Source organism: Sander vitreus, chromosome 15 (genome assembly GCF_031162955.1).
Source record: "Sander vitreus isolate 19-12246 chromosome 15, sanVit1, whole genome shotgun sequence".
NCBI lineage: Eukaryota > Metazoa > Chordata > Actinopteri > Perciformes > Percidae > Sander > Sander vitreus.
Window position 1 is genome coordinate 12,571,763 of NC_135869.1, and position 27,290 is coordinate 12,599,052.

A 27,290-nucleotide genomic window follows, 5' to 3' on the forward strand; every position below is an offset into this window, starting at 1 on the left:
CTTTGAGAACATAGACTTTATTCATTTCATATAAAAAAAAGACACAAAAACGTTCAAAAAAAAGTTGAACAGGTGCTTCAGCTAATCTTCACAGGGACAAGAGCCGGCCTGCCTCACAGACATGATCTCATTTGGGAACACACAGAGGGCCGTCACACCTTCAGCTCAATCTGTTCATATTTTACTGTATATAAAGACAAACCTGTACAGCAAAACTACCAGCAGAGGCCAGGGTAAGCCACTGCACCCTTTACACTCCTATCCTGCCTTCTTCTCTTCCTACATCCCTGACTCCTCCTCACACTCCTCCTTTCCCCCCTTTTCTCCTTCATCTAGTTTTCCTTTTTCCAATCTTCTTCTTCTTCCTGACCCTTCATGTCCCTGAGCCCTCCTTCTCTGATTGGTTCCAGACGTGCCACTGAGCTCTTCTTGCCGACTCAACATTCCACAGCTGGAGACTGCACACGCTCTCTCTCACCCACCCACCCACCCACCCACCCACACACACACACACACACACACACACACACACACACACACACACACACACACACACACACACACACACACACACACACACACACACACACACACACACACACTTCTTCTTACTCCGTCCTCCTCCTCCCTTCCCCCTCTGTCTTAGTCCAACTCACGGAGCAAAAAAAGCTGTTTTTTTTTTTCACAGCAGCTCTGTGAGACACCAAAAGCCTCAGACTGAAACGGCTCCAAAGCATTCCTACAAGCAGAAAGACACAAATGCACTCAGAGGCAAGAGCTGAGGGAAAAGGAAAAATGTTCGAGGAGGCAAATGAGCTCTGATAAATGTAGTTATTACGCTGTGCAAATGTGAAATCTTAAAATGACATGGAAAAAGAGGTTTTCTTGTACACAATTTTCACTTTAAAACATTCCTTGGCTCTCATACTGTATATACAATAGTGTCATTCACTTGAGGGATGTTTTCTTTTGTGGGGCAATGAGAGGAAGTGTTGATGAGTATCCCATAAAAGTAGGAGTTTCCAAATGTCTTTACCAGTAATTTTTAAGTCAAAGCACATAATAAAACCTGCATCGTTAAAAAGACAAAATATCCAAAAGATAAAACATACAGAGAAGTGAAATGCGGTCCATAAAAAGATGAATCAGACAAATATCAAATTGCAAATCCTTTTTCATGATGCATACAAAGAGAATTACTGCTCTTAAAAATTGCTGAAACAGCAACAGATGGTGGCATGGAGAGCCAACGCAAAAAAAAGTTAAGAATCACAGGACAACAGTGTCTCAAGGAAAATGACTAAAGGCAAGTGGATGATTGAATTAGCTCAAGAAAATAGCAGAAAGTGCCAAAATGTACAAGGAGCTGGAAGCTGAAAGTCTGATCATGCAGTCTACTTACAGACCAGCTTTCAATACTAAGTACAAAACTTAGTATTAGTAATGTGCACAATTCTAGTGTACTGCCCTCAGACGGTCACCACTAATAATGGTCCCTGTCACCCTCCACACATTCACATTTGGACTTCCTCCTCTGTTTGCCTGACAGCTGGTGCTGACGTGTCAGATCAGAAAGGAGGAGAGAGGCAGACTCACAAAAAACACACATGCATCATCAGTAACAGCTCTCTACAGCTGCACAAATAATGACAAATCAATGGGAATGACATGAATGCAATAAAACAACAAAAACACACCTCAAGTTCAGGTAAATGGCAAAACAGAATTAAAAAAAGGTGAATTTGGTCCTGAAGAAGACTGTGACTGTGTATTTAGAGGACAGAGACAAATAGTTTTAGTTAAGAGTCGATCTGTGGATCTAGGACTTTTTTTTTTTTTTTTTTTTTTTTTTATAAATCTTTCAATCAAAATGGGAACAACAAAGGAAATATACACCGAGCAAAAATTTACATTGGCACCAGGGAAGACAGCGAGGAGTCATTTCAGTAAACCGATTTATGTTGAACTTTTCCAGCTGCGATAAAACTAAACTCCCAGTAGATCCACTCATGGCCTTCATGAACGCTTTTGGGGATAAGCTGTAGGCTACATATGGAAGGATCTGATTTGTCTGGAGAGAACTTGCCTGAACTGTTAAGTCTTGGCAGAAGAGGGTTGAGAAGGCAGGGATTCAATTTAAACTTAACATCTGCTGCGCTCTACACAGCCCTTCAAAATATATATTTTTTTTGGTGTTAAAAGAGACAACACAAGCATAAATGCCACAATGTGTATCTGAGTCAGCACGTTAAAAATCAGCCTTTTCTGTGTCAGGTAGGGTCCAGTCCTGGGTTGGTCGTTTTGTCCGGGGCGGCTCTGCTACTCTGCCTGCTCGTTCAGCTCCATGTCAGACACCAGGATGTTCTTCTCCAACTGCTCTGCGAGGCTCGCGTTGGTGCGGCTGTAGCGGGCCCCTTCATAGGACCCCTGGGACCCAACAGTTCGCCGACGGTACAAGTAGATCACGCCAACAATCAGCACCACCAGCACCAGGCCCGTCACCATGACAACAATCAGAGTGGGCAGGTGGTCGCTATCCACTAGGTAGAAGATGGATGTCAGGATTAGTATACATAATTCACTTTCTGGTTAAGTCATTTATTCAAGTGAACAGAATACCATAGCAGCAGATAATCACACTTACATTTTACAGCTGAGGTTTCAGCAGCTGCAAATGGAAGAAGAGACAGTTAGTAAAAATTGATCACTTTAGTATTTGGCATTCATTTTAATTGCATTTGATCTCCACTGTCTGTTTTTCTGTGGCTGCTTCATTGTTAATTTATTTTCTCTCAACACTATAATCAATTTAAGGGTTTAAAGTTTTGTATAGTATTATGTGAACCTCTTTTAATCGATTAGCCAATATTTGATGTATTGATTGGTTTGATGTTAAAGGACACTGTGTCAGCTCCTGCACATGGATCATCATGCTTTAGAACATCTTCAGCATTTGTGAAACCTTGAAAATGATTTGATTTACTCTGGTCTCATTGTTGACATAGTGTGATCTCAAACTTGACAAACTCAAATAGACTGAGAATAACCTCCCCTTGGCTAAAGTGGTCTTGTGTGTGCTTACTGCGAGGCCGTTTGCAAATGACTCCATGTGTGCGATTTCTGCATGAGCCCGGCTTCCACAGGCCACTGTTGCTCTGGATCCAGAAGCAGGAGTTTGGAGACAGAACAGAGAAGGCGACATCATGCGCCTCCCAGTTAGTGTACGACATCTCTGTGTCCTCGCTCCACACTAGGCTTCTACCTGCAGCAGGAACACATGCACACACACTCAGAGAAGCTTCAAATACACTGAAGCCAAAACTGTTTCTTTAGTTTTATCTTAAGGAGAGATAATTCGTCATATCATGTTTTGCCTGACATCTCTGTTTATTCATAGAGGTTTCCAATGTTGGATTCAGTTACCATTAGCTTACCAAGCATATTTTAGGGCATTTTACTCAAGAGATAATAATGCAGTTTAAATTAATTAATTTTTCCGAGATAATGCACCGTTCTTAATCACATTTATTTGACACAAGAGAAACAGTCTTAATTAGGTTTTGTCTCCATAATTAATTGTCTCATGATTATTCTAAAAATAAATAATAATCAATCAGGTAAAACTTATTAAATTAGGGGAATTATCTGCAAGCAGAGTAAGAAAATTTCACTACAAGCAGCCAAAAATGAATAAGCTTGGATTTTTTTGAGTTTTTAAACTGAAGGTTAATAAGTTTGCTGCTGTAGAGAGAGATGGGACAGACTGTCTGATGCAATGTTGCTGGACCTTTCACGCTGATGCCCAGCCAAGCTCCATGCGCCTGCGCTGCATAGCTCTGGATGTGTTCCCATACAAATCCATTCTCTGTCTCATCCAAGATAGAGAGAAGTTCAGCTCCCACTAGAAGAGACAAAAAGAAAGGGAATACACAGAGATGGAACAAATGATAAATGGGAATTGATCATGTAAGTAGATTTAACAATGGTGCAGCCGGCTCAATGATGAGCATTTCTAAATTTAGACATATTGATATTGATCCTTTTGTCAATTATGTTTGCAGTGGAGAAGGTCAGAAGTGTTGCACTAAATTGGCTTTCAATTCAGTATCATGAGCTGTGTGGGCAGCACAGTAGGAGGATGGAGGATGTGTGAGGGAGCTTCTGAAACTCTTCCCTACCTTGTTTACAGTATGTACGTGCATCCTGCTGCAGTCTAACAGTTTGCAGGTTAAAGGCGTAACAGTAGTTTCTGAAAGGCACCCATGGCCACTCCCCCACAGAGTGGGGGCACTGGCCAGGGTAGATCCACTCGTGAAGCACACGCTCATCTGGCAAGAAGAAAAACAACAGAGATTAATACATTAAATTAACAGGAATTGATTACTGACATGTTATTTTGCACATACCACTAATTTGACAGATAGCAGCCTCCAATTTAGCATCACAGGGAGTCATAGTCCACTGGCCAGTAGTGGTCATGCGTCCGCATCCAGCTGTCTGATGGGGCTCCCCATCTCTCCAGTTTGAATACCAAACTTCTTCTTCACCCAGCCAGGTGAAGCTTCGTCCCTGAAAACATTATTATTATTATTTTTTTTTAATTAAAGTTGCAAGTCATTGCAGTTTCCCTCTGCAAGGAAAACACTGTTGCACGTGTGTAACTCTATTAATATTATAATAAGATATACTGTAAGTTAATAGGCTCACTCCATAATTGTAGAGACCGATCCAGGCAGGCTGACGCAAGCTGTTGATCAGCAGTGTGAGGTAAGCTTGCTGGTAGGGATTCTTCACCGTGGCCAGGGTCCCATTCAAAGATTCACAGAGGTGCAGGGCGCCAGTCCAATCCAGACGCTTTTCCACAACCCGGTATGTCACTCCACCCAGCTCCACAGGCTTTGACAGGGAGGCAGGAATAAGCGCCGGGGCCGGAGAAAGACTTGAGTCTGAAACATGGAGAAGCAGGGTTCAGTTTCTATGAATTTAACATATATCTGGAACAAACTCCCAGAAAACTGCAGGTCCGCTGCAACTCACAGTTCCTTTAAATCAAAACTACAGACTTTTCTGTTTGCCGCTGCCTTTTATTAAATCAAATAATTATTAATCTCTTACACTGCACTGTAACTTTTATTCTTGTGTTTTATACCCATCTTATTCAATTTGTTCATGTTTCTATTCATTTGGTTGTTTTTAATTGTATTTAAAATACCGTTTAATCTTTTATGTAAAGCAATTTGAATTGCCTTGTTGTTTAAATGTGCTATATAAATAAAAGCCTTGCCTTGCCTTGAAGAAACGACAAAGTCACACAAGATGATTTACAGTAAGTAGAATTCTGTTTGTGTTGCAAATATTCTGCAATTTTGAAGCAGACATTGTTGTGGTTATTATTCAATATCCCACCTTGTTGCCTTTGACAGATGAAGCCATTACTTTCCATCTCACAGGCTCGTGAGGCCCACATGCCAGTGTTCTTCTGTGGGTTCCCATGAATCATCACCACACAGTTTCCCTGAGAGGTGACAGTGAAATCATCAGAACAGGAACAGATTGAGGACAAAAACATGACGCGTGCGCTGACAGGTAAGTGTTAGGGGTACCGGGGTCTTGTTGTGGTGTGGTCCGCTGTTGTCGAGTGGCTCTCCAGCAGCCCAGTTGGTGTAGCTGAGCAGGCCAGCCTTGGCCCAGTGGAAATGACCTTTAGAGTCTGCGGTCAGACCCACCCAAAGGTCAACACTGGCATTTTGAAGCAGGGTAGTGACAAAGGCTGTGAGGAGGAGAATCGATTGCATCAGTATGCGTGTATGTGGTGAGACTCTTATGAGACACTCATAATCAGTGTTGAATATAGGCATAGGTAAATACAAACATGAATATCTAAATCACACACTGATGAGTGAATTAACAGGCAATCACGTAAAATCAACCTATTAAAATAAAATGACTGTTTCTTTTAATTCTCATAACATTCTACATCCATTTGATGCTGCTGACAATGGCAGATCATACGCATTTACCTTATAAATAAATTTAAAAAAAGTAAGTTATATTGAAGTAGAGAGGTAAGTTCATTAACTTCAGCTAAATCCAGCACCACCTTCCTGCTTCTAACTTTATGTCGGATGTATTCTGCTGTAATTACCTTGCTCCAGATGATTGGACACCACTGCCAGTACACCTCCCTGCGTTTCACATTTCAACTTGGATGCAGACCATGTCACTCGGTATGACTGATCAAATACTCTGAAACACTACAGAAACACCAGATGTCATGAAATAAAACATTAGGTACTTACTTGCTAAGCTTCACTGCCTATGTGGTAACATATTTGATACATTCTAGACACCCAGCATCCTTTATACAACTTAACATAATAGCTGCATTATGCTGAACTCCTGGTGTGTTGCAGCTCTACCTTATGTTGATAGGAAGACCATCCATCAGGACAGCCTGAAGGTAGGTGGGGTGATGACGGAGTTGGAGGAATGGTGCCTGTGACATTCACTCTCTTACAGATGTAGGGCAGGTCAGACTGGCACTTCTGATCAGCCCAGTCCGCTGTTTTAAGAGTGAAAAATACAAGCTCATGTATGGGTACTGCATTTGATTTACTCTCTTGAGGTCTCTTATTCTGGCTGTTCTCACCTGTGCTGGCGGACATGTGGACACATTTGCGATCACGGCTGACTGGGTGCGGCCTCCCAAGGGCCCAGGACACATAATTGAGCACAGAGTGGTCAGACCAGTGGAAACGGCCATCGTTTTCGTAGGTGTGAAGCCCCAGCCACCAGTTGTCACCCTCCACCTTCACCATCTGAAAGTGAGAGAGGAATGGTAAAAAGGCATGTTGAGGCCTCACAGACTTTTAAAGCCTGCGGAAGGCTGCCATGCGGAATATAGACACAATAATTACAGAGATCACACACAGGTTGGTGCCTGTTAGGTATTTCAGAGAGTTTTGCCCTTGATTATATCAACTCATACAAAGAATTATGAATTTTTTGATAAAGTGTGCAGTGCCTTGCGTAAAGTGTTGGCCAGGAAAGCTTCCTCCTCAACTGAGTGGACCGAGACCAGCGAGGAATCAAACCAGGAGCAAATCCTCTGGGCCTGGTTCCAAGTGGTGCGGTGGTCAAAAAATTTATACTCAGCTTCCTGGAAGCCAATCCACTCCGGTGAAGTTGTGCCTGACAGATGAGGGATGAGATAAGAAAGACAGCCATGAGATAGAAATGGATGGTTTTTAAATAAGCCCTGAGGAAATCAGTTTAGTACCATGACAGAAGTTCAAAGCTAAGAAAATAAGACTGACCTTCAGAGACGTCTGGTTCCTTCTCAACACTACCTAAAAAAACAGATTAAAAAAGATAAATACAAAATAACAAAGTGTGAGAGAACCAAAATGCAATGAATAACAAGAGGGAAGACATCTTGAGAGACTCAAATCAGAGAGTGATGATATAGGTGGAAAAGGGTATTTCAAAAAGATTTATAGAACTATATAACTGTATTTTGACCGCACCAATACAGTGTACTGTAGGATTGTCTAAATAAGCCCAAAATAAGAGGTCCAGTGTTGTTGTACCTCTGGGGATCTTGCAGATCCAGTCTAACTCAGAGTCACAGTGCATGGCCAGCCAGGTCATAGTGCCCAAGTCTGCTGCAGCACATTGCCGGACGTTGTAGTAGTAGCGGCCAAAGTTCTGGTATGTGAACTGAGACACAAGCAAAGAGTAAACAGATTGTGCTTCAAGCATTTTTAACTACACAGTGAGGCTGCATCTTGTCTTTACTCACAGCCAGTCCATCACTCCACTTCCAGCTGCCATTGTCCATTGGGTTTCTGCGGTTCAGTCCGATCCAAAACCAGTGCTGTTCATGGTCCTCTGACTCCCTGTGGGCCCCATCATCATCATCATCAGCAACAACATCGTTATCATCATATGACATCACACGTCACCTGGTCAGAGGTGCACACCCACCCAAAGGCCTCATGGAGGACCTGCAGAACAAATTGCTCCTCCTCAGGGCTGCTGATACTCAGCAGGTTGGCTCCGTGTCTCCGGCAGGACAGGTGAGCCTGCAGCCAGCTCAGCTTCTTCTCCAGCTGGGAAGAATGGAACACCTGCACACAAGTGATAAAAGTATAATTGCAGTCCAATTAAAATGCAATACTGGTGTAAAACAATTAGTATTAGCAATAGTATTACTTCCACTCCTTTGTCTGCCATTTGACAGTAAAAACTGTGAAGAACTCAGTGCTGTTAACTTATTTTTTGTTAGACTTTACAGATTTTTTTTTTTTTATAGTTATGAATTAATGAAAACCAAAGTGTGACTGAAGTGAGTACTGATGGTGTGAAACAGTGAAACTTTGCTGGGGTGAACCTTGTAACAGTAGCGCAGGTCGCTGTTGCTCTTCCAGCTGCTGGGACAAGAGCCGCTGAGGCTCGGGGTGGGCTGGGGGACAGGGGGCTCGGGGCTCAGAGACGTGTCCTGGTTCTGACGGCAGATGAATTTAGCCTTCGATGACGCACACTCCCTCACCTCCCACAGACCTGTTGCGAAGCCCGTCGCCATGGAAACACAGCCGCCACGGACTTTCACTGAAATAGATACCAGGGTGAAATGTAGGTGAGTGGAGAGAAAAATAGGCTACAATGATGAAATGTGTGGAAATAGAGGAATGAAAAAAAAGTGTGGAAAATGTAATTACACATTTTTTAAGAGACAATTATGAGTGTTGGATGCTACATTCAACTTTTCTCAAAACAAGGGCAACATTTCCTGTAAACCCTGTTTGGGCTCTATTTCTCTAATCACCCTTATGGATCTCTGTTATGGACCATATTTAAAAGAAAATAGTGGTCTTCGATGTAATGATTTTTAAAAATTTCATTATGAAGATATCTGTCTGTATATTTTTCTATGTGATTGTCTCTGTATCACATAGAAATAGTGGGCTTTTCTCCTAAAACGTAATGATACAATCATAGGCTTTGGAGCTTTGAAGAGAACCAATAGAGGTGTTGGGGTTAAACTGTAGTAAATACTTCTGGTACTACTAGGCCTCAGGTGCAAGCTCAGGTGTTACATTTCGGGGGTTATGAATATCATCAGAATATAAGTTAGTATATAAGTGTTTATACTAGAAATTAAATGAGTTCTTTTAATAAGCCAAGTCTACAAGAGCAACAAAGTGCAGCTATAATCTATGCAGAGGTCAACCAGTTCATATCTTTGGATCTATCAGTGACTCTAAAGACAGAGGACTCGCCCACAACTGGTTTTTGCGTCTCCACGTATGGTTTAGAAATTATGGTGAATCTAAAATCCATGCTAGCCGGAATTTCACAAGGAGTATTCTCCCCTGTTTGCTGCCTCATTCCTGTGGAGCTCTAATGACTATTTGCTGGAAGACAAAACACAGTTTACGATTTCCTCAACAAGCTGGTCCAATTTTGATACATTAAATTTAAATCAGAACATACCCATGCTGGCTGGTTTTGACAGCTGCTGATAATTTTTGCAGATTGTCAGCTAATCACAATGCTTTACAGCCAAATCAGGATATCAGGGTATAGTTTTGAGTTTGTATTTTAGCCAAAGAAAAAAAGAACCTCGAAGAAATCCAGTTTCTTCTTTGTAGATGCAATCCAAAATTGGCTCTGGTTCAGAATGGACCTCATGTTAAAAAAATCTCCAGCTATAGAAGTGAACTCACAGCAACAGGAATAAAGTAATAAATAGGCGGTGGGTGGAGAAGATTCTGTAACAACCCCAATCTGGTCATTCTACTTCCTGTAATACATTATCAGATCATATTTGCAGTTCATTCTGCTCATTCAAACATGGAATATATGACCTACCCGGCTGGTCGCGATTCCAGTTGGTGTAGGACACTTCATCCCCGCTGAGCCAGTGGAAAGAGCTGGGGCTGGCCTGGTCATGGAGGCCGATCCAGAAGGAATCACCAGAGCGACCAAACACCAGGCTGTTGGCGAAGGCCTGCTCGAACCTTTAAAGATTTACAAGGAATTTTAGAAAGGCAGAGTTAACAGAACACACTGTGATGTCGGTGTGCATGTGTGTGTGTGTGTGTGTGTGTGTCAGGGTATGTACAGTTTGTGTTGCTGTCGCACCTATTGGTAATGGTAACAAGGGCGGCTCCATTGTCCTCGCAGGACTTCCTGGCCTCATCAAAGGTAAACAGATCTTCTCCCACCCAGTAACAAGCTGGACTGTGCCACTTCCAGCCCTGAGAGAAGAAACAAGGAGAAAGTGAAAAACATAACCATAACGAAACTCAAAAAATAGACATTAACCATTCAAATAGTACTAATGTCTACAATGGCTGTGCAACACTTTAGATTGGCTAATTCAATCATTTAAAACCTGGATGTGCATCAAAACACACATGGAGGCATATAATCATGCAGCTTTTTGGATACTGTCTAAATCCCAGCAATACTGGTGCTTTGTAAATGGAAAGTTACAATTCAAGTGAGTCAGGCATTTAAATAGCTCATGTTTCAGTAGCACCACCTGACTAGTCTAGGTTTTGGCAATTTATAGGCCAACGACAAATTGGAACAGTTAAAGAAAAATAGAGAATCAAATAACATTGAACTGGTTTGAGGTGTTGTATGGATATGTGAAAGAAATGTGTTTGACCAAGGAATCAAAGAAAAAACTCACAGACAGACAAGCAAACAACACCTAAAACATACCCTCCTTTGCAGAGGTAAAACACATAAATGGTGTCTCTCAGAAAATAATTTGAATGCCATCTTAACAGTTAAAACAAAAGTGAGTCCACTTATCCCAGTATCCCAAATGCAGATTAAAAAGAACACGTCTAGGCATGCAGAAATAACTTTTCCCTGGCCTCAATCCCTCCTGACAGCTCATGTAGGCCTACTGTAGTTGTGGACGTGTACAGATGCAGAGCGCAGCCAACACGCAGAAGGTCACAAGGGGTGAGATTTTGCAGAATAATAGAGAGAGACAATTCGTATACAGTTGTGGAATAAAGCCAAACCTCGGGCTTTTTGCACAACCACGTTGTTATAAAGACAAAAACCTCAAAAATTACAGCTGCTGGAGGTTTGATCTGTTCAAACTCACGTCTCTTAAACACTCATTCCTATCCTTCCTTTCCCTGTCTGACAGTCACAAGATCAGTGTTGACTTATTGCATCTTCTGAATACCATGTAACAGTATTGGGACGTATTTCAACCAGAATAGACTGTTATGTAGTTATGTTATGAAACACCACACCTGATTTCACCCATATTTCCATTATCCATTGATTTAGCTCCCCAATAAATGACACAGAAGCTGAACCATCCTAACATTACATTCAAGTACACAATCATCCCCCCCAAACAACAACAACAACAACAATGACATGGCAGTATGGTAGCAAACTATTTACATTCAGCAATTACCTAGCAACATTATCATTCATTTGGAGTTATGTTTCTGAGCAGCAGATAAATGTGCAATATTCTCTCTAGCTTTGTTGTAGGTCTCTACCAACTCCTGAGGGAAATATCTGATTCTTTAGCTGCTAAATGTTGCACTATGTTCACCAGCTAATCTTGGTGGGTTTTTCGAGCTTTTTCAGCTGCCAGCTGTGGCCGAAAATTGACGCTATGAGAGCGGTGAGAGTGACCCAAAACCTAGACAGATAAACAAAGCTGAAACTCACTATAAAGCTCTGTAAAGCTGAGGGGAGCTGCAGATTCAGTTGATCATTTTCTATTGGTTTATCACTACAAGCATCCTCTTTCACATTGTTTTTTACCTTGTCATTTAATATTTTGTCATTATAACAAATATCGATTAGTCACTGTAATATACACTTGCTGATTTTGTTGCTGTTGTTCCTCTAGAATGTGTTATTAGCTATAATTCCAATTCTGGAAGACATCTGGGGTGTTATTAGGCAAAATCCGTACTGTGGCTTTAAATGGTTAAATAATCACACAAAAATGAACACAAACGAAAGAGCTCATTTCTAACTTTTTCCCTGATGAAGATCCTTTGAGGCAAAACACATTGGTTGTTAACTTACTATCAGAGTACCTCGGATACTTTTTAAAACTGACAACAAATACCATGGACTTCCTTTAAAGTAATCTGTTTTTTGTATTCTTACTCTATTACTTGCCCTATCCGTGACGAGCACCTGGTTTTTTACTTCAACATCAACAACGGCACTCCCTATTTTTTATTCCCATTTTCAATTATTGCAAGGGTCTCATGGTGACTGAGGGGCCCTAAGCAGCTGCTTACGCCCCAGGCCACCTCTGACATCAGAGATCAGTGTTGTCTCATCTCTCTGTTTATTCACACATGAAGCAACTGAGTTATCCTGATAATAAAATCACTATCTTTGGAAGTATAAAGCAGAAATGCGACACTTCAGTGAGTAAGTACAATGACAGCATTACTGTGATGAGCAATCCATTACATTATTTGAGTAATGAGCCAAGCGCTGGATGGGGTATTGGTTCGGGGATCATGTGGTGTAATGTTGCTGAAGCGGTCTGTCATTGTTGTTTCACATGTGTGAAGTGGCTCATCTGCCTGAGACGAACTGACCCGCCACAGGGCCCTGCAGTGTGTGCCATGCCAAATGACCCCTGTCACATTACCACCCATGATGCCTCGCTCCCCCAGGGAGAAGGGTAAAGATTCATTACACCAAACAATCCATACAAAGATCTTTGTTGAACGTAACAGCTGAGAAACAGCACGACTCTCAACGTCAGATCATTTACATCATAAATCAACGCTTAGCAAAAATGTAACATTGCTGAAGGGCACAAAGACACACAAACGCACACTAAGATTAATTTTCTCACTAAGATTATCCCATATGTCAAACATGGATTGAATAAACTATACTGTCCACTTAGACAGTGACCATCAGCAGCAGTGGTCAGGTAGAGACAAGTAAGGTATGAGAGGCCTAAAGTCTCATATGGAGAGAATTATGGACTGGGAAATCGGAGACAGATGTAGATGGATCCTCCAGATGGGGTTTGGTTCGCCATGTAGATACAAGTAGTGGGCGTGATAGTGCATTTCTGTTGTATGTACTGAACACACTTGATGAAATGAAGACACAAACAACATTTCCCAATTTGAATACCGTAAAAATATAATGTATTTTGTTTTGTTTTATTGGGCCATGGAAATGTGTTAAGCCAAGTTTCCAGCGTTCCGTTTGTCTGGGGTGCATGCTCGTAGTCTTAGGGGAGTGATTTATATTACAGTTACAGACTGGGGGTGGACTAGTGGATCAGTGGACCAGTGAAAGGGTGAGAGATGAAGGGTGAGAGATGAAGGAGAGTTCTGGGAAAAGGGGTCAAAGGTAAAGGAACAGCTGAAATACTTAGAATAATAATTATGCTCACTACATACTGTCAGCAGCTGGAATAAGAGCACAGAAATGCTGCAGGGGATCTGAATAAAATCTTTGTGGCGTAAAACTGAAAGATATAGGGAAGGAAAAAAAAAAAAACTAAATTGTATCTACTCCAGAACTGGGGAAAAAAACAGTGATCTAAAGCACAAACAGACGCGTCAATGAGAAATTGAAATATGTAGCACTAAAAGCAAAGCAAGAAAAAGAGTAATACTTGTTTGCAGTCTTGGTGCTGTGGCTTCCCATCACTCTTTGTTCCCGGTTTCTTACAGATGGAGGCCAGAGTCAGATTACAAGGGCTGTCATCCCAGCGGCCCTCCTGCACATGTAAGCAAGACACAAACAGAAAGAGAGAAAACAGCTGTTAAATATATACAAACAGAGGAGACTCGCTGACAGTGAGAGTCCATTACTTTGAGGTGATTAAGGCCCCAGACGTTTGGGGGTCAGTAAGAGGGTGAAGAGGGTCACTTACAGCTCCCCAAATGGAGACGCAATCTTCCTGGGTGTTGCGGAAGTTGTTGGGTTCAAAGGGGTGCCAGTAGGTGAAGATGACGGGCGTGTGGTCAGTCCATTGGAAGTCCATTTGCATATCAGTGTCATGGAGCCCGATCCATAGCTGGTCAATCTCTGACAGAGGAAGTAGTGGAAGAAGTATTCAGATCTCTTACTAAGTTAAAGTAGCAACAATATGTTGTGTTAAAATACTCTGTAAGTAAGTAAGTAAAAGTCATGCAAGATGTTACTAAAATTAAAAAAATATTAGCATTAGCATTGAAGCATGAATGTGTTAGTGGACTAAAAGATACTATTAATAATAGTAATATTTCACTCTGAAATGTAGTGGAGTACAAGTATAAAGTAGCATAAAATGGAAATAGTCAAGTAAAGTACAAGTACCTCAAAATTGTACTTAAGTACAGTACTTGAGTAAATGTACTTAGTTACAATCCATCACTGGACAGAGGACACAGACAGACATTAAAAGGGTGATAGAATGATTATATAGGGTATTTCACACTGTTCCTTAAGGTCTCCTAATAGGGTATGTAACATTGGTTGGGCTGAAAATTGCCCGAATGCTATTTTATTAGGCCCTTAACTACCCTGTGAATATGGCTCTATTTGGAACAAGAGCTTTTCTTCCAAATATGGTATGCTCATGAATATTTAGATGAGCTGCACGATGATTGGTTTGAGCGAACCACATAGAAACACATTGGAGACGAGACAGCAGGTCTCATATTTCAGCCACTGCAAAGTTACACATTGTTTGTCAGGCTATTTCGTTATTAAATTCACTTCTGATACTTTTTTAAGCGAGAAATCAACTATATAAAGCTCAAATATGGGCTGTTTTACGAAAATTGATTCCTAATTGCAAATTTGGTAAGACGTGTCGGACTTTAGGAGCTTTAGCAACCTCCATACCCAGTGAAAGTCACCATTTCTCGGTTACTGGACTACCGGGGCTCGGGGCTCCGGAGAGCTCCGCGAAGCTGGCTGGCTGCCAGCTGCCAGCATACCTAGAGTATATTTACAGTTTGAATTTCGTCACTCCACTTATATTACAGCTACCCCAAAGTCTTATAAAGCTAACAATGGTGTCCGATTTCAATTTAATGCATTTTTGTGAACATTAGCTAGGGATTTCGTTAGCTGCTACTGTCCCTTCAATCCTATGTGTACAGATCGCGGCTAGTTAGCTTCACTTTCGGCATAATTAGAGTATAGTTACAGTTTGAATTTCGTCACGCCACTTATATAAAATCTACCCCAAGGTCTTATAAAGCTAACAATGGTGTCAGATTTTAATTTAATGCATTTTTGTGAACATTAGCTACGGATTTCGTTAGCTGCTACTGTCCCTTCAATCCTATGGGTAAAGATCGTGGCTAGCTGCAGGCCTTTGAGCTCCATCAGGGCCTCGGCATTTTGTAGTCCAGTAACCCAGAAACTGTGACTTTGCGCGGATCCAGCTAGCTCACAGCGAGCCAGAGTCTATGAAGTAGGACACGGGGCGGCGAGGCAGCACCGGCCGCTGTCATGTAGCCTGCTGAGCTCCTGCTGAACTGCGACACACAGTCGGACAAAATTTGCAATTAGCCATCAATTTTCGTAAAACGGTCCATAATTGACCTCTACATAGTTGATTTCTTGCATAAAAAAGTCTCAGAAGTGAATTTACTAATTAAATAGCGGACCTCTGGAGATCTGCATGACCTAGCTAGATTCAGAAGACTAAGCTGACAGGTCAGTGGTGTAGCCTATGCAAATGTTTGGGCGTGACAACGACTAGGAGTTGAGATGTTGACGTCAACTTTCAGCGGCAGTTTCAAAATGTGAGATTTGCATAGTAAAGGGGTATCAATGGGATTTTGAGCTTCTATGTATGTCCTATTTACCCACCGAACTGTCATTATTCAACTATGACAAGGTTTTGCATTCTATCACCCCTTTAAGGTTAGGAAGACAATTAGGAAATACAGAAACAGGGTTCAAAATGGGATTAGGGTTCCAACTTTGACCATATTATAAAACTGACAAACTTTTCCATGAGGTTCATTAACTACACTGGAGCAATTCCATGACCTAAAAATTTGATTCCTCACTTTATATGCTGTTTTTCAGCTCAGGAAAAGGAGTGAGCTGCCTGGTTTCCACTACATTTGAGCTTGCTCTGGAGATGTGGGCATACAATGTAGGATAAACAGCTGGAAAATATCATTGATCGTCGATATTTTACTTATCTTAACTGAAATATTTGCTATTGCTTTTCTTTTCTTTTTTTACACAGAAATATATATCCAAATCCACCGGAAAGCATACTGAAGAAGGCATAGCTGAGACATTTTGCTCCACTGTGCTTAAAATATAAATTGAAGAAAATAAATTTACAGAGCATTTTGATAGACTTGAGTGTGTGAACTCTGTGAACCATTTGCCTCATTAGTTACACACAGTGCAATCCTGTTCTTTCTTTTTTCCTTGATTGAGCGTGATGTTTTTTATTCTTCTATAGTTATACAGAAAAATAGCAAATTCCCTCACTTCCTCTGCCTGGAACAGGTTATTTTTGTATTTATTATATTCCTTAAAGTGTACTACTAGTGGGTATCCTGTGGTATAGAGATTGAACTCTGATTTAAGATAATTCCATTTAATTTCTGGCTTCCAACAGCAATACAGTTTAGAGGAAAAGGTGCAGTACAATAAAAAAAAAGGACAAAACACCTTTCTTCAGGTTGCGTATGATGAACTCGAGCTCAGGTAGGGTGTGGATGCTGACCAGGTTGGCCTCCATCCTCTGACAGGTTTTCTGAGCTGTATCCCAGTCAATCTTATCTGAAGTTAGCTTGTAGCAGCCAGCCTGGAAGGCCTGCCAGCCCACATCACACTCATATTTCTCATCATCTGCCCACGAGTCTGTGGGAGAAAAAAAGATAAAAACCCATCAAATGCTGGACTTTGGCACTGTGGCAGGACTGTTTCTATTATATTTCACTTCAATGTACTAATTCAGATGTCTGTACACTGACCAGTAGTGAAGGGGTCCAGGGTGGCATTGGGCCTCTTCTTACAGACATACGGCAGAGCAACAGAACAATCTCGGTTTTCCCAACGACCCGATGTTCTGATCACAGCGCAGTTCTCCTCCTCAGCATGGTTTGGCTGCTCTGGAGGACGAGAGTTAAAAAAAGAAACTCACTTTAAAACATCACTAATGCCAAGGTACCTTTATTCACCACTTAACCCCAAAATACTCCAGTGCTCGACAGTAAAAGACTGCAAATGCACTGGAAGGCCACAAAGAGTGTATTTACACTCAGAGCAGTGTGTGCTCAAAATGAGCAAGCATGCTCATTCAGCCTTCTGTGGGAAATGGATGTTTAAAAAAAGACCACAGATACTTCAAGCTTAAAAAAAAAAAAACAAGAAAAGGGTGAGTTGTTTTTACAGTCTAACCTGACTCCCAGTTGAGATATTTGAGCGGTGACGAGTCGGCCCATTGCCAGCCTCCATTAATGTCCAGGTCATTGAGGCCAATCCACAGAGCAGCACTGTAGCCTGTCAGTAAACCTAAAACAGTGGAAAAATACCTTTCTCAAATGTTGTGAAATATGACAAAAAACCCTGTGTTTTCTCTGTGTACTTTTGGGAAAGAAAACACAATAAAAGTTAGCCATGATTTTAACCAGGGCTGCTGTGTGTCTTGCTCGTGCCCAGGACAAGATGATGTCCAAAGGCCCCACCCGCAGATTATTTAAAGGTTAGAGAGCCCAACTGACCCAGTGTTCCCCCCGTGTGAGCGGCCCTGGTTTTAAATGTCAACACTGTATTGGGCAGATGACAGAATTATTATCTAATAATTGACTAATATTGGCAACAGGGTCATAACATCCCAAAAATCAATTATTCCTGTTAGGAGAGTGAACGTGCACAGAAAATATGAGTAAATATTATTCCGCACATCAAATGTTATTGCCCTAAATGGCCTATTAATATTTGAGATTTTTTTAAATGTTTTTCACAGGAAAACTAAGAAAGAAAGGCTTGATCAGCAGACATGATAACACAGTTTCATTTTAAAAAGTAATATGGTGATTGCTCATATTAGAAATTAGAAATGTATTAAGAAATCAAGATTATTTTCCTCACTGCTGATTTGATCAGGGGTGCAAACGGTGGAATTGCACCCCTACGGATAAAAAAACCCAACAGAAATCCTTAAATTCCAAATTATCTTTCTTTAGACTGTAATTAGACTTTCTCTTATTTTTTTGTATGCCAGGACGTAAATCAATGATTCATTGTCTAACTGTGTTGATTAATGTGTGGTTGCTGCATATTTCTGAGGTTTTATTTGATGGTGTATTGTGTATTGTATTTCCAATATAGTAGCTTTGTGTCTACCCTAAACAATATCAATGTATATTTCAAACAAGTAGCTATAACATGAGTGGATGTCTTTGCACATAAAAGTACATGTGTGCACATTGACATTACCATTGATGTATGTCTGCTCATGTAGCTTGGTGATGCTTAGCAAATCTGCTCCCTGCTGCTGGCAACTGATCCGAGCCTCGCTCCATGACAGCGTAGCTTGGAAGTTAAACTGGTAACAGCTCTCTGTCAGCGGGTCAGTATCCCAGAATGTTTCACAGCCACTGGCTGACAGTGAAGGAAGGGAAATAAGACGTTAGTTAGACAGGAGGGTGAGAGGAAATTGTAGTAAATTTTGCTGAGCTTCTGCAATTAATCATTTGTGCAAAGTGATAACTCACTCTTTACAGGACAAAAGCCCCAACGTTCGTCTTTGCCGTAGTCAAAGGTGGTGGCACACCAGAGGTGACCGTCCTCACGCCCGATACTGGTGCAGTTGTGGAACCACTGGTTGTCATACTGGAAGGGCAGATAGCAGGGGCGGCCATGAGAGTTCCCTTGGATTGTGTAGATCTCTGAGGAGCAAAGAGAGGAGAGTCTTTGAATCCCTGCATGCGGAAGGAGAACCGGCTGAGAACGGTGCTGAACTGAAATACCTCATCTGTTTTCCCAGTGACTTGTATAATCAAACACATTGTGAAAAACAGAGGGTGATGTTACAGTTAAAACAGTGAAGTCAAATAGTGGTCAGCAGAAGGAAGAGCAAACAAACAGGAAAAGCGATATTATGAACTATATTTAAAAACAGAATCAACTGTTTTCATTTTCATGTCATTTCATCAAATATGTATGCCTCAAAGCAAGATCTTTAAAAGAGCACACGCAATTTGTGAACCAGGCTAGTTTCCCTTATAAACTATATCTGTATTTATATTTTCACAGTTTCACAGTCACTCTGAGGTTGCCGTTCTGCTCTCTAGAAGTAAAGTATGGTGTGAGGAAAAGGGCAACAGAGAGAGGGAGACGCTGGATCTGCAGTGTTACCAGAACAAGTTAGGCCAATGGAAAGTAGGGCAGACATGTTAAACGAGGAAGGAAAGATTTCTGAAGCTCCCTCCCTGACTTCCCTCCACCGCTGGCCAGCTGGCTGGTAGGTTGGCTGCAGCGGAGTCTCTCCGTCGCTTACTAATGTCAGAGGCATTTTTCTCCAGCAGCGAGTTGACTTCACAAAGAAACTTTTGAAGCTCGGCATTTAAAAGTTGAAAATGTCCACGCGCCCAATTCCCTCGCCACAAAAAAGCTAAAGAGAGGAGGGATAAAGGAGGAAGTATAGGGAGATTTTCTGATCTTGCGTTTATGGCAGATCTGGTTTTTATTGCAGTCAAGCAGAGCCTGTTAACTGTAGACTCGTACAGCTGACTGAGCCTCACAGTATAGTTTGTCAATGAACAACTGTGACATTTGATATTGGTAAGAATGGCATTGACAGCGGAAATGAGGCTTAGCTGTCAACCACCATGGTTAGATTTAATCTGAACTGAAAACTATACATAAATATACTTGAGGGCAAGGAAAACTCTGTGTGTTTACTGGAGTTTACAAACACTAGCAATGTTTTCCTTGGTGTCAGCCACTTGTCCTCAAAGATGCCCTAAAAGCAACATTTTGTTATATCCATTTGATCAGATACAGATGTGGCATTCACAACAGTAAGTCTATCTTCCGCACTGAGGCCCCACAACATGCAGCGAAGGAGCAGTTCACTGGGTCACTGTGTCAATATTTGGGATCTCATTTCTTATATTTAATGGATTTGATGAATTACTTTATCTATTGTTATTATCATTACTTTTATTTTTTTTATTTTTCATCTTATGTATTTTTATTTTTCCTTACTTAACTTAATGTTGTTCCTATATTATTATTTTTTTTCAAATTTAAATAAATAATGATCACATTAAATAACATACAGACTTAATTAGCTGTGCAGGTTGTGTAAAGTGTCTATTCTATTGTCTATATAGTATTCTATGTTTCTATGATTATTTTTTTAAATGAAAGTATTTTAAAGGGAATCTGGAAGTGTAGTTAGTTAGTAGGGTGGCAGTAGCTTTGTCCTGGGCACTGCCAAGGTGTTCTTGAGCAAGGCATCGAACAAACCCCCAACTGCTCGGTGCATGTATAGGTCCTTAGCAAGTGTGTGTATTTCAGGCCTGTGTGTAGTGTGTGAAAGAGTGAAAAAAATTTAATTTCCCCCCTGGGGATCAATACATTCTTATTATAATTAGTAAAGCCTTTTGGGTCAAACACACAGGTAAAGACTGACCACCAATCTGAAGAATCAGCAAATCTGATCTGGTTTGATTAAAAGCATGCTTACCACGATACGTTTTAGAGCACAGGTCCTGCACACCACCATACAGTGTCCATTTGAGCTTTGAAGGAGGGGAGGTTGAGGAGGAGTTCCAAAACGAGGGTGAGGGAAGGTAGTTGTTGAGGTTGTCCAACACCTGGCCACAGTTCCAGGTCCAGCGTATTCTGGGTGGCTCGCGGTCACAGGTGTACACACCCAGAGGAGACCCGTCCCGTCTGGAGGTGACGTTACCAGTGGTTACGCCCAGGCACAGCGACGAGCCCAAGTTGAACAGGCGACCACGGGTCACCCACTTCCAGCGCTGGTTGTCTTCCTCACAGGAGGTTGACAAGACGAGGGAGTGATCCCGCACCCCTAGGCACCCCTGGGCGCCCTCATGGAAGAAAGCAAACTCGTCAGAGTCCAGCGGCGCTGTCCAGACAGAGGGAAACAATTGCATCAGTCGATAATGCTGATGAAAACGGGATTCCATGTTAGCAGCTAATGTGGCAAAAGAACGGGTCAGCGGCTAGATCAATATCTCCATTAATGGAGGCAGTGCTGGGTGAGAACTAGATTGAGTTGTGGCCTCTGATGTCCTGCGTAATACACTTCAGTGGTATTAATAGTAATAATAATATTAACCCTGTAATAACCTTAAAATCCTGTGAACACATTATATGAAAGAGCTCTCAGCAGGACGTAATTGCAGAAATGTAATGCAATAAACTGTAATAAAATGGTTATGCATGTTTATAATGCAAGGTTAGGAAGTATTTTAACATGCACCCACCCCATTCCTAAGGCTTGACCTGAAATTGCCTCTCACTTTGTTCACTTGGTGTCTATTTAGTTGGGTCTGACTATGGAGAAAGCAGCATTTGGTGGTTTTGGTGGAAAAGGTCTTTATCGTGAGAATCTGGCGGGTGACTGATACATTCGACCCAAATGACTGAATGTTTTCACAGGTCTGAATTTGATTAAATTGATGAAACTGTAATGATACTCAGGAGTGAAATGGGTAGCTGTTTTCATTCAGCAGACTGTCATGGCTGTACACTGATGCCTTTATTGGCATCACCTCAGTGTGATTCTTTGAGGAGCTAATAGCCGCCTGCAAGGTGTTAACAGAGCTTTGCAGTATTCTCATATACACTTGTACAAATGTATCAAAAATAAATAAAAATGTAAGCAGAAAACTGATCCTAACCCTATCTGTAACGGGGGGGGAATTATTTTGAACTTAACATATTCAGAGCAGTGGCTGGATGCCAGCCTCGGTGACTGGAATTTCAGGATGAAAACCCAACACCCTTTCTCAAAAATATATGTGGTTTTCCATCATTCTTTTTTTTTTCTTGAAGGATTTAGGGTTTGGTAACCTAGAAGCCAGGATTGTGAACAGAATGGTGTGTGGTTGTGAGTCTGTGTGAAGGTGGTAGAAAAAAACAACAACTCTGGAGTGTAGGAGTGATTCTAAATTACGGTCCTGCTAAAATGATTTGAAAGAAAATATCCACAAAATACACATAAATCTCTTTTCTCAGATCTGAGATTTGGAGAAAAAAAGTGAGACCCTCAGCATTCCTACTCGGCAGGCTCCTGTGAGAGGCCAGGAAGTGGGGAAGGTGGGAAAAGATCACTGGGCATTTGGTTTAAAAAACACAGCTTTCCTATGTGGATACTTCACTCCGCTCAATGAGCGGCAATTTCTCGTTTCCTACCTAAAAGCTAAAACCCTCCAAACCTCCTGTGCTGCTTTTATAGACACAGAGACAATGGAGTCTCATCAAGAGCCCCATAAAACTCCCTGTAATCTGGGGTAGACGAAAGACACGCCCCTCTTTTTGCTCTCAGCCTCTGTGGTTGAGTTTCTCAGAAGCAGTGTTAGCTCATTTGGTCGGTAGCAAACACAGTAATGGAGCGCAGTAGAGGCACAGTGGTTCAGCTTAAGTTTGAAAGTGCTCTGTACAGTGTAATCAGATATAATCACCACCCTGTTCTTTTTATAAAGCTATCCCTCTTACAGTAACACCCAGCTGCTAGGTTTGTGTACTGCCGGTTATGGTTTTAATCATGAAAGATTCAAATCAGAGCAAGTGTTCCCTGACAGGGACACAAAAAAAACCTTATATCTTCTCAGAAATTCTATTGTATCCAAACACTGGTCCAGTTAACACAAAACATCTCAGTTGCTTTTGGTGCAAGATTATCTTTCCATGAGGCTGTTATTCTCGTCACTTCTATTAATGCAACGTAATCCAGAGCAGGATCAAATGTAAAAAAAAAACAGACAGCAAAGAGCTGTGGAAAATCACAGTAATCTCCATTGAAAGTGGAAGTGTTAAAAGGCAAAAACATCAGCGACATCTGTCTGATCCTTTTCTGCTGATTATTTTCTTGATTCATTGATTAATCGTTTTTCATATTCGTAATCGTATTTAAATTGTTTTGTCCATTCAACAATCCAAAAACGATACATAGTTAGATACTTAGTAAATGTAAATATTCACATTTGTGAAGATAGAACTGTTGATATTTCTTTGCTTAAAAAATGACTTAAACAATGGATCGATTATCAAAATAGTTTGATTCATTTTCTGTCCACTGACCAATCGTTACAGCTCTAAAAATCGTATTTTGCATTAAACCCTCAGGATAGTTCACATAAAACCCTCTCTGACAGACATGTCCTCCGATCTCTGCTGTAATTCAGCTCTACTCTGCAATTACAGTGGGGTGTCTACCACAACACACAATAAAATGTTGATCTATAATCTTAGCTCAGGTTTTAGTTACACTTCTCTTTGCAAGTAAAACCCTTATGAAGACTTGAATAGCTGGAGTTACACAATACTGACTTCTTAATGAGATGAGGCATATATGCAAATAACTCAGTCTTATGCCATTTTCACCCAAAATGGGGATTAAAGCCATGTTTTATAATGGACCACAGTGTTACCTCCAATGGTGCCTGTAAGAAGATTTTCACACTGGAACCAGCCCAGTAAAAATCAGCATTACAGTGACTGTTGAATAAACTTCAGTATGTGAATATAAGATCAGGATTAATATGATGACTGCATGAGAAGTTCCTGGCAAAAGCTTTTGAACCACTAGACAACCTGAAGCTGAAGTTCCAGACAGAAAGAAGCAAATTCAAAAGAAGTTTTAATTCCAGTCTGGAGGCGACACAACTGGATGTTTGATGTGAGAAAACTCCCGGGCAATCAGAGAGAGTGCAGAATTCCAGATTAACTTTAAGCCATTGAGCCCTGTGAAAGCTAAGCCACAACAGCTCTCCTGCTGTGATCTCATCCTCCCCTTTGCCTTGTCACCCCTTTCTTTCAACGCTGGAGACAGTTTCCTGCTGAAGAGAAGCTGAAACTCACGGCCAACCACACTTGCCAAGAGAGGCAGATATTCCCAGAACCCCCACCTCCGCACTATGGTCATCTGTTGGACTAGGTTTGAGGACAGTACTTGCAAATCTGGGTGACGAATCAACAGCGAGTCTCGGCTTGAGAGATGATGAGTTCAACAAACTTCTCCATTGTGTGACTCATTGCGGTTGAAACAATAATTTAAACGAAGTGGCCTACTTTTACCATTCATTTATTTTACATAATTATGTCTAATCTAAAGATTTAGATTGATGTTCGAGCAGAAGGCTTTTCCCGTATAAACCTTTCCGTATTTTGACAGATGTCTGAGATTAGAAGAACAGGCCTTTACTGGCCAGTGTGATAAAATGGCAACCAACAAATAGGCAGGAAATTCCAGCCTGCTGTGTTTGTTTCTTTGGTGTTTTATGGTGGTCTGGCCTCTGAAGCAACCCAAACTGTGGATAGGTTTAACCTCATCCAAGAAGCATGGGACAGGGGAGAGGAGAAAGGGGGGGGGGGGCATCTCTCAGCCACACTCAGAAACAGAGCTAACTGGAAAGTGTTTATCAAATTTAGAAACCAGTGTGAATACATGCAAACTGTCGAAACTTTTCATCAGTCCTCACGCTTCTGCACGGTATAAGGGGGATAACGACTTGTCACAGTTCAGGTTTAACTGCTAAATTATAGTTTGATAAGAGTTATATACAATAGTAGGTAAAGGGGAACAGTGCTAAGATGAACGTTGATGGGTATTTTGTGTGAGATCATGAAGATCTTCGCTCTAAAGCTTGGCACCAGAGACCACCAGAGAGCTGGAGCTGAGTCTCCACATATGATAAATCATGGGAAACTTACTTTGAAATCCCACACCATATTGGTCTGAACTTTCCATGCCCGAATAAACTCTGTTGTATTGCAGTTCTGCCAGTCATGAATCAGGGGAATCAAATCCTAATTTCCTATAAATCATCTAGTATCACTGCCCTTCTTTTTCTTTCCTGTTGTGTTGTGGTGACAATACATGGTCCCGGACAGCACTACACTCTCATTTCTCATGACGTTACATAGTGCATGAAAGTTCATGACAACATGCTGAGCACATAACAAATCCAAAGAGACCTAATTTCATTAAACAAATCAACAATCATTATATTTAAACTTAGATCAGTTTGCAGCTCATTAATTTGGTCCAAAAAAACATTTAAAAGGGATTCTATAGTTTGGCAACAGGGCAATTTGATGGCAAATGGATGCAAGTCATTTTAAAATAAAGAAACTAGTGGCCAATTAGCTCAGTTGGTAGCGCGGGTGCACATATGCAGAGGTTTATTCCTCGATGAAGAAGGTCCAGGGTTCAAATCCAATCTTGCAGGTTTTCCTGCATGTCTTCCCCCTCTCTCCTTTCATATCTCAGCCTTCCTATCCAATAAGGGCAGAAATGCCCCAAAAAATACTTGTCAAAAAGAGCTCCAGATTATTTAGATTGTGCAGTATATTCTTAGGGATAAGACTGGGAATGTAAACCTACACAATCTCATAATCTTAAACTAACTTTAAGATCAAACTAAAAGTGGTACATGTGTGGTTAATCATTTTCTTTATGGTAGCTGCCTAACTCTTATTTCCAGTTGACAAGCAAAAACTCTGGAAAAACAATTATGTGGTCAAAAAAACAACAAAACATTCTATAAATTTCTAATTTAATATTTACTGGAAGACATTGTTTAGGTGGGTTTAGCCTCCACAGCATCCCATAACATGTTAAGGTCTAATAGCTGTGCAGGCCTGGACTGAATGTGTTAATTGCAGCCTGTAACAGGATGTAAAGGTCACATCTGCCCGCAGGGTGCCAAATGAATCGTCACCCCCACGTCAGTTTTATCAATCCGGCACAAAAATAGAACAACACAGTTAAAAAGTGCGTTGCTTTGCAGCTTTAAATAAACGTAATACATAAATAGACATCACAATAGAGACACTAAGCCAGCAGCCCCCCTCCTCCCCCCGTTTTTCTCCACATCTGGTTCCACTCACTGCTCGGACTTTTGGTTCGTGGCATACCGAGGCACCGAATCCAGAATACGCAGAAATGATCTCTCAGTATCTCCTTTCTAATGCCTTTTCGAACTGGAAGTCGTTGTCAAAACAAAAGCATGCACACTAGGTTAAACGTCGGCCCGGTTTCTCGACTTTTACATCAATTAAATTAAGCGAAAGTTGATATTTTCTCACCCGTAACGCTCCTCTTCAGTTCCAGACTAAAGATGAATAAATATAAAGTGCATTTGTAAAATGTAAGTTGCCGATTTGTCCATGTTTTCCTTGATTCCTTGTTTCGGTGATGGCCGTTGCTTTGCATGCTCACAACTACAACACACACGCTGCGAAAAACACAGCAGAAAAAAGCGAAGCAGGAGCAGCAACTGCCCCAGTGTTTTACTTTGAGTAGCCTACGGATGATGCAGAGTTGGTGGCGAGTTTGACCGCTATAGCTCCGTCTGCCTCTCAGTCAGATCTGAGTGAAATGAATGGAGCAGCGTCAACAACGTGTGTGTGGTTCCCAACATGAGGTCCGGGGACCTCCAGGCGCCTGTGAGGGGACCCCCAATAGCAACCAAGTACAAAGAACTGGTGACAGTAAATAAAAAAAACAATTTAATCTCATAAAAGCTATTTATTAATCGTAGCTGTGAGGAAAAAGTAAAATAAATGATGATGATAATGGTGCTAAAATCAAATATAAAATCGGAATTTTTAGAAAATATTTAATTATTTGAGAAATTCCTATATGCCTCCTTTACATCATTATTTTTTGTATTTACTTTTAGAGTTTTGGCTCTTTTGCACAAAACACTATATAGGATTTACTAGTTAAAGGTCCCATGGCATGAAAATTGCATGAGTTTTTTTTTAACATTAATATGCATTTCCGCAGCCTGCCTATGGTCCCCCAGTGGCTAGAAATGGCGATAGGTGTAAACCGAGCCCTGGGTATCCTGCTCTGCCTTTGAGAAAATGAAAGCTCAGATGGGCCGATCTGGAATCTTCCCCTTATGAGGTCATAAGGGGAAAGGTTACCTCCCCTTTCTCTGCTTTGCCCACTCAGAGAATTTGGCCCACCCATGAGAGAGAGAGACATCATGGCTTTCAAACGAGCAAAGTGGCTGTTGGTCAAGGCCACACTAACACGCTAACAATTAGAGACAGGTGGTCTTAACTCT

At 41.3% G+C, this 27,290-nt stretch overlaps 1 protein-coding gene across 1 annotated transcript; it reads right to left on the bottom strand.

Annotated features, from left to right (window-relative positions):
- Window positions 1-26,598, bottom strand: mrc2 (mannose receptor, C-type 2). Its single transcript, XM_078269131.1, has 29 exons — window positions 26,302-26,598; window positions 20,708-21,112; window positions 18,729-18,902; window positions 18,451-18,615; window positions 17,410-17,523; window positions 16,983-17,120; window positions 16,678-16,869; window positions 13,919-14,073; window positions 13,658-13,762; window positions 10,147-10,262; window positions 9,874-10,022; window positions 8,393-8,610; window positions 7,987-8,129; window positions 7,802-7,898; window positions 7,590-7,719; window positions 7,317-7,349; window positions 7,025-7,191; window positions 6,650-6,818; window positions 6,420-6,562; window positions 6,146-6,254; window positions 5,604-5,770; window positions 5,407-5,515; window positions 4,708-4,946; window positions 4,407-4,569; window positions 4,179-4,328; window positions 3,788-3,901; window positions 3,083-3,262; window positions 2,645-2,668; window positions 1-2,540 (listed from the first exon to the last, which is right to left on the bottom strand). Exons 1-29 carry the CDS (start codon window positions 26,426-26,428, stop codon window positions 2,320-2,322), a joined length of 4,416 nt encoding a protein of 1,471 aa, XP_078125257.1. The 5' UTR covers window positions 26,429-26,598; the 3' UTR covers window positions 1-2,319.
- Between the last annotated feature and the right edge of the window lie 692 nt (window positions 26,599-27,290).